Source organism: Phodopus roborovskii, unplaced genomic scaffold (genome assembly GCF_943737965.1).
Source record: "Phodopus roborovskii unplaced genomic scaffold, PHOROB, whole genome shotgun sequence".
Lineage (NCBI taxonomy): Eukaryota > Metazoa > Chordata > Mammalia > Rodentia > Cricetidae > Phodopus > Phodopus roborovskii.
In genome coordinates this window covers 18686952-18700584 of record NW_026126459.1, presented here as the reverse complement: position 1 = coordinate 18700584, position 13633 = coordinate 18686952, and the positions used below count along the sequence as shown (strand labels likewise).

Below are 13633 nucleotides of genomic sequence, written 5' to 3'. Positions count from 1 at the left end.
CTCATGACTTTAATCCCAGTACTGGGGAGGCAGAAACAGGCAGAACTCAGTGAGCTCATTGCAAGAAAGCCAGGGCTACACAGAAAAATTCTGTCTCAAAAATAAAACAACAACAACAACAAAAAAAAAAAAAAAAAAAAAAAAAACCTTAAAGATTCCTACCTGAATCACCATTGATTCAGACTATATTTAATAGATAGTTTTTTAAATATCTCAGGATGTATTCTCTCTCTCTCTGTCTCTGTCTCTCTGTTTCTCTGTCTCTGTCTCTGTCTCTCTCTCCATATTACCTAATTTGGGAGTAAGACTAGCACAGTATTACTATGATACATACCTTGCTGGGCATTTCTGTGGAGTTCAGGCATCCCATGGCTCTTCTAACCTTGTGCCATAGGAAGTCTGTGCTGCCAGACAAGGAGGCACAGCAGAGGCAGACTGAGAAGGAGCTGACAGCAGAGACCCAGAAGGAGGACTGACTGCATCCCCTGCAGATGGGCACAGGCTTTGTATGAGGGAGCTGGGCAGTGGATCTCCTCTTCTATTGCCAGCCATCAAGAGGCTTCATGTGGATGTTGTTGTTATTTTACAAGAACTATTTGTAGAAACTGGAATTACATAAACATGATGAGTAGAATTGCTACTTCTGCACATTTTGTACAGAAGCCTACAGAGATCTGCCTTTTTTGTTTTACCTCCAAGCTTAGGATAACTTCTGAGTAATATTGCATTTTGTTATATAAGTTGAAATCTTTGAAACCAATCAGTAGTCCTTATGAAGACATAAGTTATAAGAGACTCTTTGGGGCTTCTTTAGCTGGAATGTCCAACCACCTGTCTATTTCCCAGATGGCTTCAAGAAGCACAGTAAACTAGAATGCCAGGTAAATGAAGCCAGTATTATGTGCTATCCTCAAACTTGCATGTGGTAATTGTGTTCAGCTCTGTGCAGGGAACCAAAGACATTAAAGTCAAGACCAAATTGTATTAATTATCTATTGTACTGATTCAGTTTTGATGCTAATAAATTGTTAGACTGATTTTTTTTTACATGACATATAGAATGAACTTTTTCCTATGTAAATATTCTTAGTGTTTTCCCACTATCCCAAGAAGTGCAAAATCCACAACATGTTTGTTTAGTGAGGACTAATATAATCTGATGCCAGACCCAGCTCTCCCCACCTGCACCCCAGCTGAGCACCTTAAGAGAGGTAGTAGACATAGGGCAGGGAGTCTCACAAGAACTATAAAGAATACATCCACCATCAATGAACTGTATACTTAAGAAAGTCTAATCCCCAGTGATCTGGAAATGGAATAGCCTCAAATGTTCTGATGTTAAATCCCTGATCCCCATTGTGACACTATCAGGAGGTGAAGCCTCTTGTAAGAGATAGGGTCTAGAAGAAGGTTTATAGATCATTGAGGGTACACTCTTGAAGGAGCTTGTGGAACTTGAGCCTCTCCTCCTCCCCTTTGCTTTCTTTTTTATTTTATTTTTATTTTACATATTGATCCCTGTTCCCTCTCCCTCCATCCCTCTTTCCCTCTCTCCCTCTCATGCCCTCTGACACCCCTCCCCCCATTCTCCCCCTCCATATGTAGGGTGATGCTTTCCAGGAGGGGTCATCTAAATCTGTCAAGTCATTTGGTGTAGGGACTAGGCCTTCTCTCCTGCTTCTAGGTTAAGGAAGTATCTCTCCATGGGGAATGTGCTCCCAAAGTCCTTTTGTGCACCAGGGATACATCCTGGTTCCACTGTCCAAGGTCCCTTAGACTGCCCAGGCCTTTCACCTTTGCTTTCTTGCCTCAAGATGAGAGAGCTTTCTGGCTCCACCAAATGCTTTATGCTTCTCATTATCATCTGGCGATACTTGCAGAAACCCAGAGGTTCTGGTTAGTCAGAGGTGGAATCTCCAAAACATTGAACCTTAGTGTCAGGTATCTGGTAGTTGCAGAAAGTCACCTAAGGCACTACTCATTCCATCTTCCTTTCAGAAATAACCTGTTATAAATGCAAATGCAGTCTTTGCTGCCTTAGGGATTTTCTGGCATACTCTCAGGCTCACCTGTGGATTTCTCTCTCAGACAGACACTGCATGACTCTCTCAAATCAATGTACACTGTAGGAAAATCAGTACCTTGGCCCTGGCTCCTGTTGTCCTCAATGTTCAGATTTATATGGTGGGTTTGAGTTTGCCCTATGATGTATCTAAGCCCTTAGATTCAAAACAGTAAAAATCCATCTTGGTTCTGCCCACTACTGTGGGAAGGGGCATCAGGAAGTGGGGTCAGGGATAGAGTTGAATACGAAAGTGTCTAATAGTCACAGCTTGTGGTAAGTAAGGCAACTGATGGTAAAATATCAAGAGATAGAATGGCCGGAAGCAAGGTGTGTCCCCTCCACACTTCCCTCTCCTCAGCAGTCAGTGTTCTGACAGAACATAGAATGGTAAGGCTGGCTTGAGAACACATGCTCAGATCCTACCTTATTGATTCACTTAAGGCTGTGTGCCGAGTTTCACTTCCAGCTCATATAAAACTAATCAAATTAATGGATGCTGCTGCTGGTACTCATCAAATGCCATTAAAATATAACTCTTTCATGAATAATTCTAAACATTGACTCCTAGCAATTGATTATAAGAACCATGTATTTCAAACGGGAGAAATAATCGATTTCTCTAACATGTAAATAGATTTGTAAAAGAATCCCGAGTTACCAGTTATCAGAGTGCAGTCATAATCAGTTCATTTGGGTTTAGGAGCCTCTCACTGGTGTTTGTTTTTCCGTTTTGGCTTCCAGAGAACAAGGAAAGCCTGCAAACTTTTTCATCATTTCTACTCCATTGACTAGTCTTTTCTGTGGAGTTACTGTGTGCTTTAGATCTGTACCCATACAATTTAAAAGTGCTGAAAAATTATGTACAGTCGAGACACTGTATTTCCTTCCTTCTAAAACAGCAGTTCTCAACCTATGGGTCATGACCCCTTTCACAGGGGTTGTTTAAGACCGTTGGGAAACACAGATACTTATATTACAATTCATAACAGTAGCAAAATTACAGTTACGAAGTAACAATAAAAATAATTTTATGGTTGGGGTCACCACAACATGAGGAACTGTATTGAAGGGTCACAGCATTAGGAAGGGTGAGAAGCACTACTCTAAAAGATGAATAGTCATCATGTAAATGCCCACACAATCAACCACAGTTAATTCACCCTTACCAACTAGTCTGCAGTAGATGTAAACACTAGGTGAGGGCACAGAAGTCCAGCATCAGAAATGAGATCCTTCAACTCTTGGCTACCCACTTTTTAAAGCAACCTTCGTGTTTGTCTAATTAGGTTTCTCAGTCTCCCATTCATAGCACAACCTTCCTATTTTGACCCTGATGCTCTCATTTTCTTGAGTTTGCTTTCCTAATCCTCCTCATAGTGTCTTCCTTAGTTTTGCTATGATAAAACTTCATGACCAAGGCCACTCATAAAGAAAGCACTTGATTTGGCTTATAGTTTCAGCCGAGAGCTCACCTCTTGACCCATAACCATAGGGCAGAAAGAACACTAACTGGGAATGGCATGATTATTTTGAAACTGCAAAACCCATTCCCAGGGACACACTTCTTTCAACAAAGCCATACCTTCTAATCCTTCCCAAACAGTTCCATATCTGAGGACCAAACAAATATATACACCTATGGGAGCAATTCTCATTAAAAATACCATACATATCAAATGTAAGAAATGGTCTCACTTCCCAATTTAAGCTATAAATTTTGACTAGAAGAACATCATAGCATCTATTGGGGAAGAGATTCAGAATTCGGTAATGTACATAGTATCTGTTCACATTGTATTGAGTTGGATGCATGTATCCTTCCCATTTTCTAAGTTGTCATGATATTCAGGGTTCAATAGTATTTACACGCATACACACACATACACACACACACACACACTCGGGATGCTAAATATTCCACAACAGATAAAAGGTGGGTCACCTAGAGGCTCATGAAGAAGTAGTCAATCATACATTTGAAGGTGATGAAACATACAATACAAAAGATAATAGTTTCATGGAAGAAACATAAGACACTGAGCCAAAGCAGAACCAAGTGGTACCTTGATGTTTTTGAACTATTAAGAGTCAAATGTGGCTGGATGAATAGAACCCACAGTACAGGGAAAGAAAACAAAACAGAGGAAATGGAATTCTGAGTTCCAGACAGGAATGAGCATTAGCGGTTCTCAAGTTCATGTTCATAGAGAATCACTGATGAGATTAAATACTTGCTTAGATCCAACTCTGCCTGAATCACAACTTCATTTATAAAACATGACTGAGTACATTGCACAACAGTTATTCTGACTAGGATGTCTTCTAGCTTGTTACATATCCAATGTGAACACAAGGCTAAATAGCATTTCCCAGCATCTCTTGCAGGTAGGTAGGCACTAAAATTGCATCATGGCCAGAGGAGTGCAATGGAGTTATATTAAACTCTTAAATCTATTCCTGAACCTCCCTAGAAGCCATCATTCTTTCCTCCTCAGCGGTCTGTGGACATGGAGGACTCTAAGACCCCATGGCTTTCAGAGCACTGGAAATACACCCCAACCCCTGTGGTATAGAGAATGGGTGGTTGCCCTGAGAACACTTACTTCAGTGGGACATGGCAAGGAATGATTTCTTACTCTGTGAAACTGTTGTCATTTTTGGAGCTGTATACAGTTCTTAAAGATTTTTAACTAGATCAGTAATGTGCTGTGGTGCTGTTTGTGCTTTAGAAAGATTGTTCTTCTGTGTAGCATGGCTTGCACTGGAAAAGGTGAGAGTTGGAAAGTCCAATTACAGCCAGCTCAGCTCTTCTAGGAAACTTGTAGGACACTGTGCAAGGCAGTGTCAATAGCCAATATGATATGAATAGGTCAGTCAACAAAGGTACCAGATAATATCTTTTCATCTGAGGATTTTTTTTGAAAGGCAGGATAGATCATCTCAATTTTCTGACATACTTTAAGCACGAAATGTTTATTCTCAAATTGAAGATTATTATTTGTTCTGAGGTAAGTTTATGGTTATAAAAATCTAGGTAATAGTGTAGAGTTGTTTTTCCTGATTTGGCCATTATTCTCACTCCCAAATTATACAACATCATTCTAGACATTCTAGAGTACCTTTTTTTGGTGTGGATCATTTCTATTGTGCTTAGCTTAAGGACACTTGGACCATATAGATAAAATGATTCAAAACAAGTGAATCTGTAAGCTATATGGAAATCCATGATCCTGACTTACAACATCATTTATTCTATAAAGCATCACATAACTTACTGGAAATTTTGCCCTGATTTCATGGGAATTTGGGTGGGTTCTTTCTAGACAGTGGTTCTCAACCTTTCTAACACTGTCACCCTTTAATACATTTCCTCATGTTGTGGTGACCACCCAACCATATCATCATTTCATTACTACTTCATAACTGTCATTGTCTCTATTGTGAAACATGATGTGGCTATCTAGTATACAATCCCTAAAGGGTCTCAATTCACAGGTAAAGAGCTCCTGTCCTAGCACATCAAGATGGGAATGCCATTCTGATGCAGAAATGGTTGCCTTGACTGCATGCTAACAACTGGAGGAGTAGCTGAAGGGCTGAGCTCATGTTTTTCTGTCATCTCTTTAAATGCTACAGACATAGGACATGGACTTGAGGGTTTGTAAAAGGTGGTGGAGTACTGACAAGACCAGAAAATTCTTTCAAGGGAAGCTGGGAAAGAGGTCAACGAAAGAAGGCAATGATTTAGAACTTCAGAACCTTAGGAAATGCTAGAGAATAAGTCTGCTCTAGCAGCGCTGAATGATTACAGCCATTGAGTTCAGAGAACATAGCCACTTGCGGTAAGCTAAGGGATCCAAACTCCTGTCAAAAGCAAAAAAGGTTTAGATTTCTGCTTGTAGAGTTCAAAGCAAGACTGAGAGATGGGAAATGGGGAGCAAACAGCCTAATGGTGTTCAATGGTTGCATCAGCCTGGAGTTGCTGGTGAGGTGAAGGCAAGCTGGGTGGTTCTGCTGGGGGCTGGCCCTGCGGGGCCCTGGAGCCCTCACCTGGGGTGTGCTTTGGGGAAGCTGCCACAGTCACAACCTTATTGATCCCCTTCAAAACCATGCAGGGTGTCCTTGTCTTGGGATGAAAATAAAATTACTGGTGTTCAGGGTGACATCTTCACATCCAGTGGTGACCTCGTCAATGGACAGTTCATTCACTTAGATCGAGAAAGGTGTTCTAAAATACTACATTTTAAGTCATAACTTTGAAATTTTGTTAAAGCCAGAGTTCACAGTCAAATTACATTTCCTAGAACAAGTAACTAGTTAAGTATGTTTGTTGTTGTTTTCTTTTTTTGCCTAGTTTAATCATGACCTATTCCTTCTCTGCCCCCCTCCAGAAAAGTGAAATCTTTAAAGAAACCAATTCCAAAGCTAGACATTGTGTTGGTACCAACTGGTGTTGTGGTTTTATGACTGTACTTAAAACACCTGGCAATAAACTCTCAGACTCTTCCATTTAATCTAATCTCCAGTGTTTCAGTCATGTGATTGAGCTTGTAAATTGCATCCCAGCAGGCCACAGAAATTCCTGTGCAATACTTCGCCTAGGTTCTTTAGATGCAGGTCTAGCCAGTAATCAGGCATCTTGTGTTTCTATAAGTCATCCCTCAAAGATCATATTTGAAACAGAAAGCGTCTGTGGGGTATGTTGGAATGAGGTAATGGATTAGGGGGTTTGAGACTCAGAGAGAGACTTCTGTTTCAAACCCTAACTCAGCATTTGGGTAGCTCTGTAATCTTGGGTTTCTCAATGAACATCTCTGACCCTCACTGTAGAGTGTAATTAACCTTGTTTACCCCCTATGGTGGTAGTTAATTTGAGAATTAAATAAGATAATTAATTTGTACATAGAAATTATTCATACCCGGGTTCAGTTTCCAGCACTCATGTGGTGGCTCACAAACATCTGTAACTTAAGTTCTGGGGGATCTGATGCCTTCTTCTCTCCTTCTGACCTCTGCAGCCACCAGGCAGTCACATGGTGTCCCTATATACATGCAGATAAAACATCTACAGAATGAGTTACAAGACAGTCTCCAAAGCAATACAGAGAAACACTGGCTCAAAATCAATCAATCAATAAATAAATAAAAAGAAAGAAAAAGAAAAAGGAAACCTTTCACCAAGAAAGCCATCTTTGTATTTGGCATACAGAATTTAAGTTTTATTTGGCACAGAGGGTTGTGTTTCTAGTGTTTTGTTTCTCAAAATGAATGGGACATTTATGGAACTAAACAACCAGATCTAGTGTGTGGCTGGGCTCAAAGCCTTTCAGAATGCAAGGCACAAACTCAGCATGCTGCATAGACACTAGGCACAGACATTGACTAGAATCTCAGGAAATTTCACCACAGTGAAACTTGAGATTCAAAGTATTAATGACTTCAGAAAATGGGCCAAACTGTAGTTCAGTTGGTAGAGCACCAATTCAGCAGTCACAAAGTCCCAAGTTTGATGCCTAGCTCCTAGGTTTGATACATAAACTAGGCCAGCACACATCTGTAATCCCAGCATGGAGGCAGTAGGATCAGGAGTTCAAGGTCATATGTGGCAAATTCAAGGCCAGGCTGGGATAAATTAAATCCCTCACATCTCTCCTAACAAAAAATCAATAAAACTTGAAGGTAATGAAAACAGGATTCTTCTACAAGATTACCTGACAGTGACCATGATAAAAGATGGCAAAACCACCACCATGCATAGACATCACCACAACCCCACACAAAACACTCCTCAAGTATGTATGTCTGGCAACTTACTATATGTTCATCCTCAAAGGGATCTCACTGAGGCCAAGGATGACTGTTTTATCTTAAAACATCATCCCTATTCTCAACCTATCTGAAAATGCTCAGTTCACTGCTGTTCCCAAATAAATACCATTGTCATTTATGAAAAAAAAAGAAATTATTCAGAATGATAGTGTCATTAGCCTGACAATTGAGGGAAGATTTAGGTAAGAGTAATAAATTTATTAAGTCTGGAGCCATCTACATAATTGTTACTGAAACTCTGTTTTATGTAACAGTAGTGTGTCCGATGTAGGTAAAATCCCAATTGCTGCTGGTAGTGACACGTTCAGCTACCAACTTTACCTGTGTCTTCTTCCTTTAGCCTTCAGAAGTGTTAAGTTTAACATTTGTCTTTCTCATCTCATGATGCTCACTCACCTTGCTATCTTCATCTTTGACATTTGTTTCACAGCTTCTCTTTCCCCCTCATCAATACTAGCCCATTCAACAAATCAAGCAGCCAACTTATGTTACTCTTTGACTGAAAATATCTTTCTTAATATCTTATCTAACCCACAAGAGTGTTGGACTCAGAAGATGTGAATGATGGAGTTCCTTTTTCAAGCCGTTTAATCATCCCTATAGTTTATCTATTCATTTGTTTTGCATCCTGGCTATAGTTAGTTCCCCCTTATTCCTCTCCTCCCATTCTTTTCCCCCACCTCCCCTCTGCCCTCTCCGTCCCTATATTTTTAAAGCTTCTTCACAGTCAAATTGCCATTTTATGGTCACAGCAACTGCTACTTGTTATCCACCATCTCCCTCACCTTCTGTTTCTATTGTGAATTCCTACTTCTTTCCGGCCATCTTCAAACTCTCTGGTGGGTCAGAAGATTATGCATTGCTGGGTGTACCAACTGCAGCAAGCCAGATTCTTAGTATCTTGGTTTATGTATATACCAATTCTTCCCAGGCATTTGCACTAATCAAGGTAGGCATTGGCCAGAAGAGTGACAGTTCATCATCTGCAAGTCTCATATGGTCTTGCTTGCTTGTGGGTGTGTGTGGCTGCCTAACATACTGCAGGCAGGTTCTTTGAGACAAAGCCAGAGGAAATCAGGCCAGACAGAGCAGTGAGTCAGGCAGGGCACTGTCTCAGCAAGAAAGGTTAATATAACCACAAAATCTCATATGAAGTTTCAGGATCAATAATAGTCTTAAAAATAGGGATTGGTTCTGAGTGAGGACAGGAAAATGATAAACAATGGTGATGTTCTTCAGTCTTGACTAGAATAACCCAGTGGGCATCAAGAGCTATTAGCTAATAGTGATTTACCACTGTTGTCTTTTTCATATTTCATATAGGGTTGTGTTGGTGACCCAAAGGGCAGTCAGATACTATAATGGAAGGCATATGAGGCCCTAGGGTGACATGAAGCAGGTTGACCCCATCCTCACCTTCACATCTGAGAGCTTGGAGAGGTTCTTCACCTTAGATGTGAAATCTGACACTGTGAGAATTGATTGACCCACAGGGAGAACACAGAAGAAATCATTCTTAATAGCTCTAGTCAGTCAGTGCTGATCTTAGATGCTAAATGGCAAAAGAACTTAGTAAGTAACCACCATGTAGAGAAGATGGATGACCAGCTATGGCTTTGTGGTACAAATGGCTATGTGGTGGTAAGGGCTATTTTAAAGCGTATATTATTGGGTCTGAAGTCATATTGTTTATTTAATTTTCCAGTTAAATTACTAATCAAGAGCTGTTTAAATATAAAATAATCCTGTCAAGATAGTCCAAATTCTACACTGCATGGAAAATACTGTATTACAGAATAGTATGAATGCAACTGTTTATAGTCCTTAAGCATCACTACAACCAAGGCATTGTCACTTTTATACTTTAAGAATGATTAGTTGATGACTTCAAATATTTAACTCTTCAAATTCTGTGTTTGCTACATATCTTTTGAAAAGCAAACTATTTGGTATTCAAAAAGCTCCATAGAGCCATAGGCTCCTGCTAGCTGGCTCAGGATCCAGGACCAAATGTGAATGGCTGGAATTTGCATTTTGATTTCATTTTACTTTATAGTCTTTATTTGGTGACATAATATCTAAAATGTGTAGGGAAGGGGTGGGGGAGGCTCCATGTAGATTAAAGGGAAGGCCAGGACATGCAACAAGGTAGCTAAGGCCTCAGCAGTTTCAGATCTTGCTTGCTTAGTAAGATATCATCTCTGTAGATTATTCTACTTGGTGCTGAATTTCTATAAGTCAACAATCTTTCTAGACACTTCCTAAAAACACAAAGGCATCATGCTTCAAGTATGTAATTTTTGTCTATCTTATTTCTGTTAATTTGATCACCTCATTAAACATGGTTTCTTTAATACCCATATTAAAACTCTCCATTGATAATTTCAAAAATATCCATATGAATAATAAACATTTTCTTATAAGAAGATGAATTTCAGAATTAATAAAAACATAGCCCCAGATAGCATTATTCACTAGTCTCAGAGCTAAAATTCAGTTCTATAGGCTGTGCAAATTTGTCTCCATCACATTTCTTTGATCAGGGTTGCCAGTGGTTACTACAGTTAGCTTGTTCTCTCTATTTTCAGTGCCAGAGATATTTATGATCTTAAGTACACCATGTATGACTATTAAAGGCAAAAGAAACAGCAGGGGCATGGTTCCAACTGCTTAGTAAACAACTACAGTAAGAGGTTTATTAAAGCTGGCTCTCAAGTGACAGATAAATGCATAGTTCTGTTCAGCATACTAAAATCGGCATATTGCCTGCTCAAAGCAGATCAAAACAAGAGAGATTTAAAAAAAATCATTAAGACAAAATGCTACAATGTCAGTATGTGACAGGAAAAGAAATAATTTACCTTAAAAATGATCTCCCTTCAGCTTCTCAAGAAACATGTAACCATAATTTATGAAATACAATTAAAAGCAATTTAGGAATATACCATTTATTATCTTGCCCAGAATCAAGCTTTTAAAAATCCATTTAAATAGGTTTATGTTCAGCCAAGGCATGAATGAATCCTTTAAACAAACAGAAAAGAGAAACAAAACCTACATCACATAATTACTGGCATATAATTCTTATTTATTAATGTGCGATGTTTACATCTTTAAAAAATGAAATCCAAACACAAAATGCACATACACAAAAGACATTAAACAGACCCTTGTACAGCATTTTCTACCACATGAGGTTTTGGTGAATAATTTCAGAATTCCCTTGCTCAACATTGGCATAAGCTTTTCCATTTTCACTGTCCAGAGCCATATTTACAACAAAATGTACAATATTGTAGATCGTGTGCTGTGCAACCTTCACATGATTTCAATTTTAATTCCTTGGTTGTCTAGGATGTTGTGGAAATGTCAATAAATTTGAGAGCTCACCCAACTGTTCTTCTTAACCTTTGTTCCCAAAGGAAAAGGGCAAGACTATTAATCAGACAGCAATTTATCTTTAATTAAGAAAACATAATTAGGTATTATCACCTAATTGCAATTAGTAGTTAGAGAAAGTCACTTTTCTTGAGTAGTGACCCATGTTGGATTACAGTTCTCCTCTCAGTGGATTTTACATTTGTATTCATATTCAGCAGCAAACCAATAAAATTTAAAAGGCAATCGCCAGGCTTCTCTGCAGTCTAGCATCAATGTCACCAACTTCACTGCTAAACAGCAGACCAAGAGAACTTTCTACAACCACAAATCAGCTATGTCTGTTTCTTGTTCAGACATCAAGTGTAAATCAAAATAATTGTATATATTTAAAAAAATCCCATGTGAAATAGACTGGAGAACCATTCTACACTTCATGTCTGGTACAGTTAAAAACAGTTTAATGTCTCAAGGCACCACTATGGTTGAACATCAGATACGTGGGTTATCGGCTAATCTACTAAGCTGTAAAGTCAGTAAATAGCTTGTGCAGTTGTGGAGAGCAATCTCTAGGGGACCATTAAACATACAGTAGGCACGTGTATCATAATACAAATAGAAAACAATGAGTCTAGAAAAAAGCATGTTGAGCACCGTTGTGGCATTGTTTGTATTTTTTTTTAACCTAATGCTATGTAAACCTGACATTTACAAAATAAAAGACTACACGATTTGTAAGTGACACTCAAGTTTGCTCTTTGTGCTCTCTCCACCTAAGGGACTCTCTAGTTCATCCTTATACTTTGAGAGTTTGTTGGGTCTTGATCAGCTTCCATTGCACTGGTAGGTTCTTTCAAATGCAAGCTCAAGTTTTCTGATGTCACCTGGGAGGACTTGTAGACTATTTCATTAAAGTCGGACCCGATACAGACCAAAGGTGGGTCATTCAGTGGGTCTTCCACAGAGACTTGGGTATTTTCACGGGTCATTCCCATGTCTTTGCTGTGTTCTGAGGGCGATTTCCTTTTCATGCGAGTGTAGGTTTTATCTTGATTCTCCATGCCTTGCTCATTCTTCAAAAAACGACCAAAGAACCAAATGAAGAATCCAAACCACACAAAAGCTATCAAACTTGGAACAAAAGCCAGGCACTTGACATCGAGGCTTGCCCCTATGAACCTGCTGTGTAAGAACATGTCTCCTTCAACATATGTTTTATTAGTCTGAGGATTAGTGTGATTGGACCTCCATTCCCAGGATAACTTGGTTCTGTTCAAATCCTTTAAACTCTCAGAGTCTTTCACTGTATATATCTTCTGCCCTGGGCCAATATACTGTCCATATTCATGAGGTTTATAAAATATTTGGTTCTTCCACATATTCAGGTCCAAAATCAAGACAAGAAAGATAATTCCGTAGTTAAACCATTTACCTGCATTTAAAAGGAAAATACTGGATTAATCAAAGGATGGCAAAATTACAATAGAGTTTTTCCATTAAATAATAATAGTACAAATTACTGAAGAATTAGACTTGCTGACAATTATTTTTTGACAGTGAAATGCTACCGTAAAGTGAATTGACAAAGCAGAATGAATTAAACTGTAATAGTCAGTCTTGTAGTAACATGAGATTTACTCTAATATGATTATTAAATTTCTTTGTTTAATGTGCATCATGGCTAGATTCAAAGCCAGTCTTGGGTTCTTCTCTAGAATAGTTTAATTGGTAGTGAAAAAACAGTACTAATGAAATTTTAAGAATGTCCAATATATGATTGAATTTTTTTTTAATTTTTCATAATTAGGTCTGGGGAAGAAATAAATCACTTTGCACTGCAAAGCACAGTAGTATATCAATTTAATTTGCATTACTTTTCACAAGAAGACCTGTTGATTAAATCATTGGTTGATGTTACCCGGATCAATAATTCATTTCAAGACTTAAAATCTCACACCAAATGTCCATTAAGTACAATGCATTTATGATATATACAAACAAAGCTAATAAAGTACTGGAAAATATCACCACTACAATTTCCTCTTAGCATTTAAAGTATTATCTATGATCCATAGAGTCAGCTCAGTGGTTAAGAGTCCATTTTGCTCTTGCAGAAGAATCAAGTTTGGTTCCTGACAACATGTCATGCAGCTCCATACAGCCGGTTATCTGGTTCCAAGTGCAATCCAATGTCTCTGAGCTCCATAGGCTTCGCTTACAAACATACACACACACACACACACACACACACACACACACACACACACACACACACACACACACAATTAAATATATTCAATTAAATTTCATATATATGTGCATTATGTTATTTAGTTATATGTTATTGAAGTATATCTGTAC

At 38.7% G+C, this 13633-nt stretch overlaps 1 protein-coding gene across 2 annotated transcripts in view; it reads right to left on the bottom strand.

The window, feature by feature from the left end:
* Nucleotides 1–10961: 10961 nt before the first annotated feature.
* The window catches only part of Tmem117 (transmembrane protein 117), a 435767-nt gene continuing 433095 nt past the window's right edge, over nucleotides 10962–13633 (bottom strand). For both annotated transcript variants that reach the window (XM_051189733.1, XM_051189734.1), the window contains exon 8: nucleotides 10962–12704. In XM_051189733.1, the coding sequence (XP_051045690.1) occupies nucleotides 12058–12704 (647 nt within the window). In that variant the 3' untranslated portion in view covers nucleotides 10962–12057. The remainder of the gene's footprint in view (nucleotides 12705–13633) is intronic.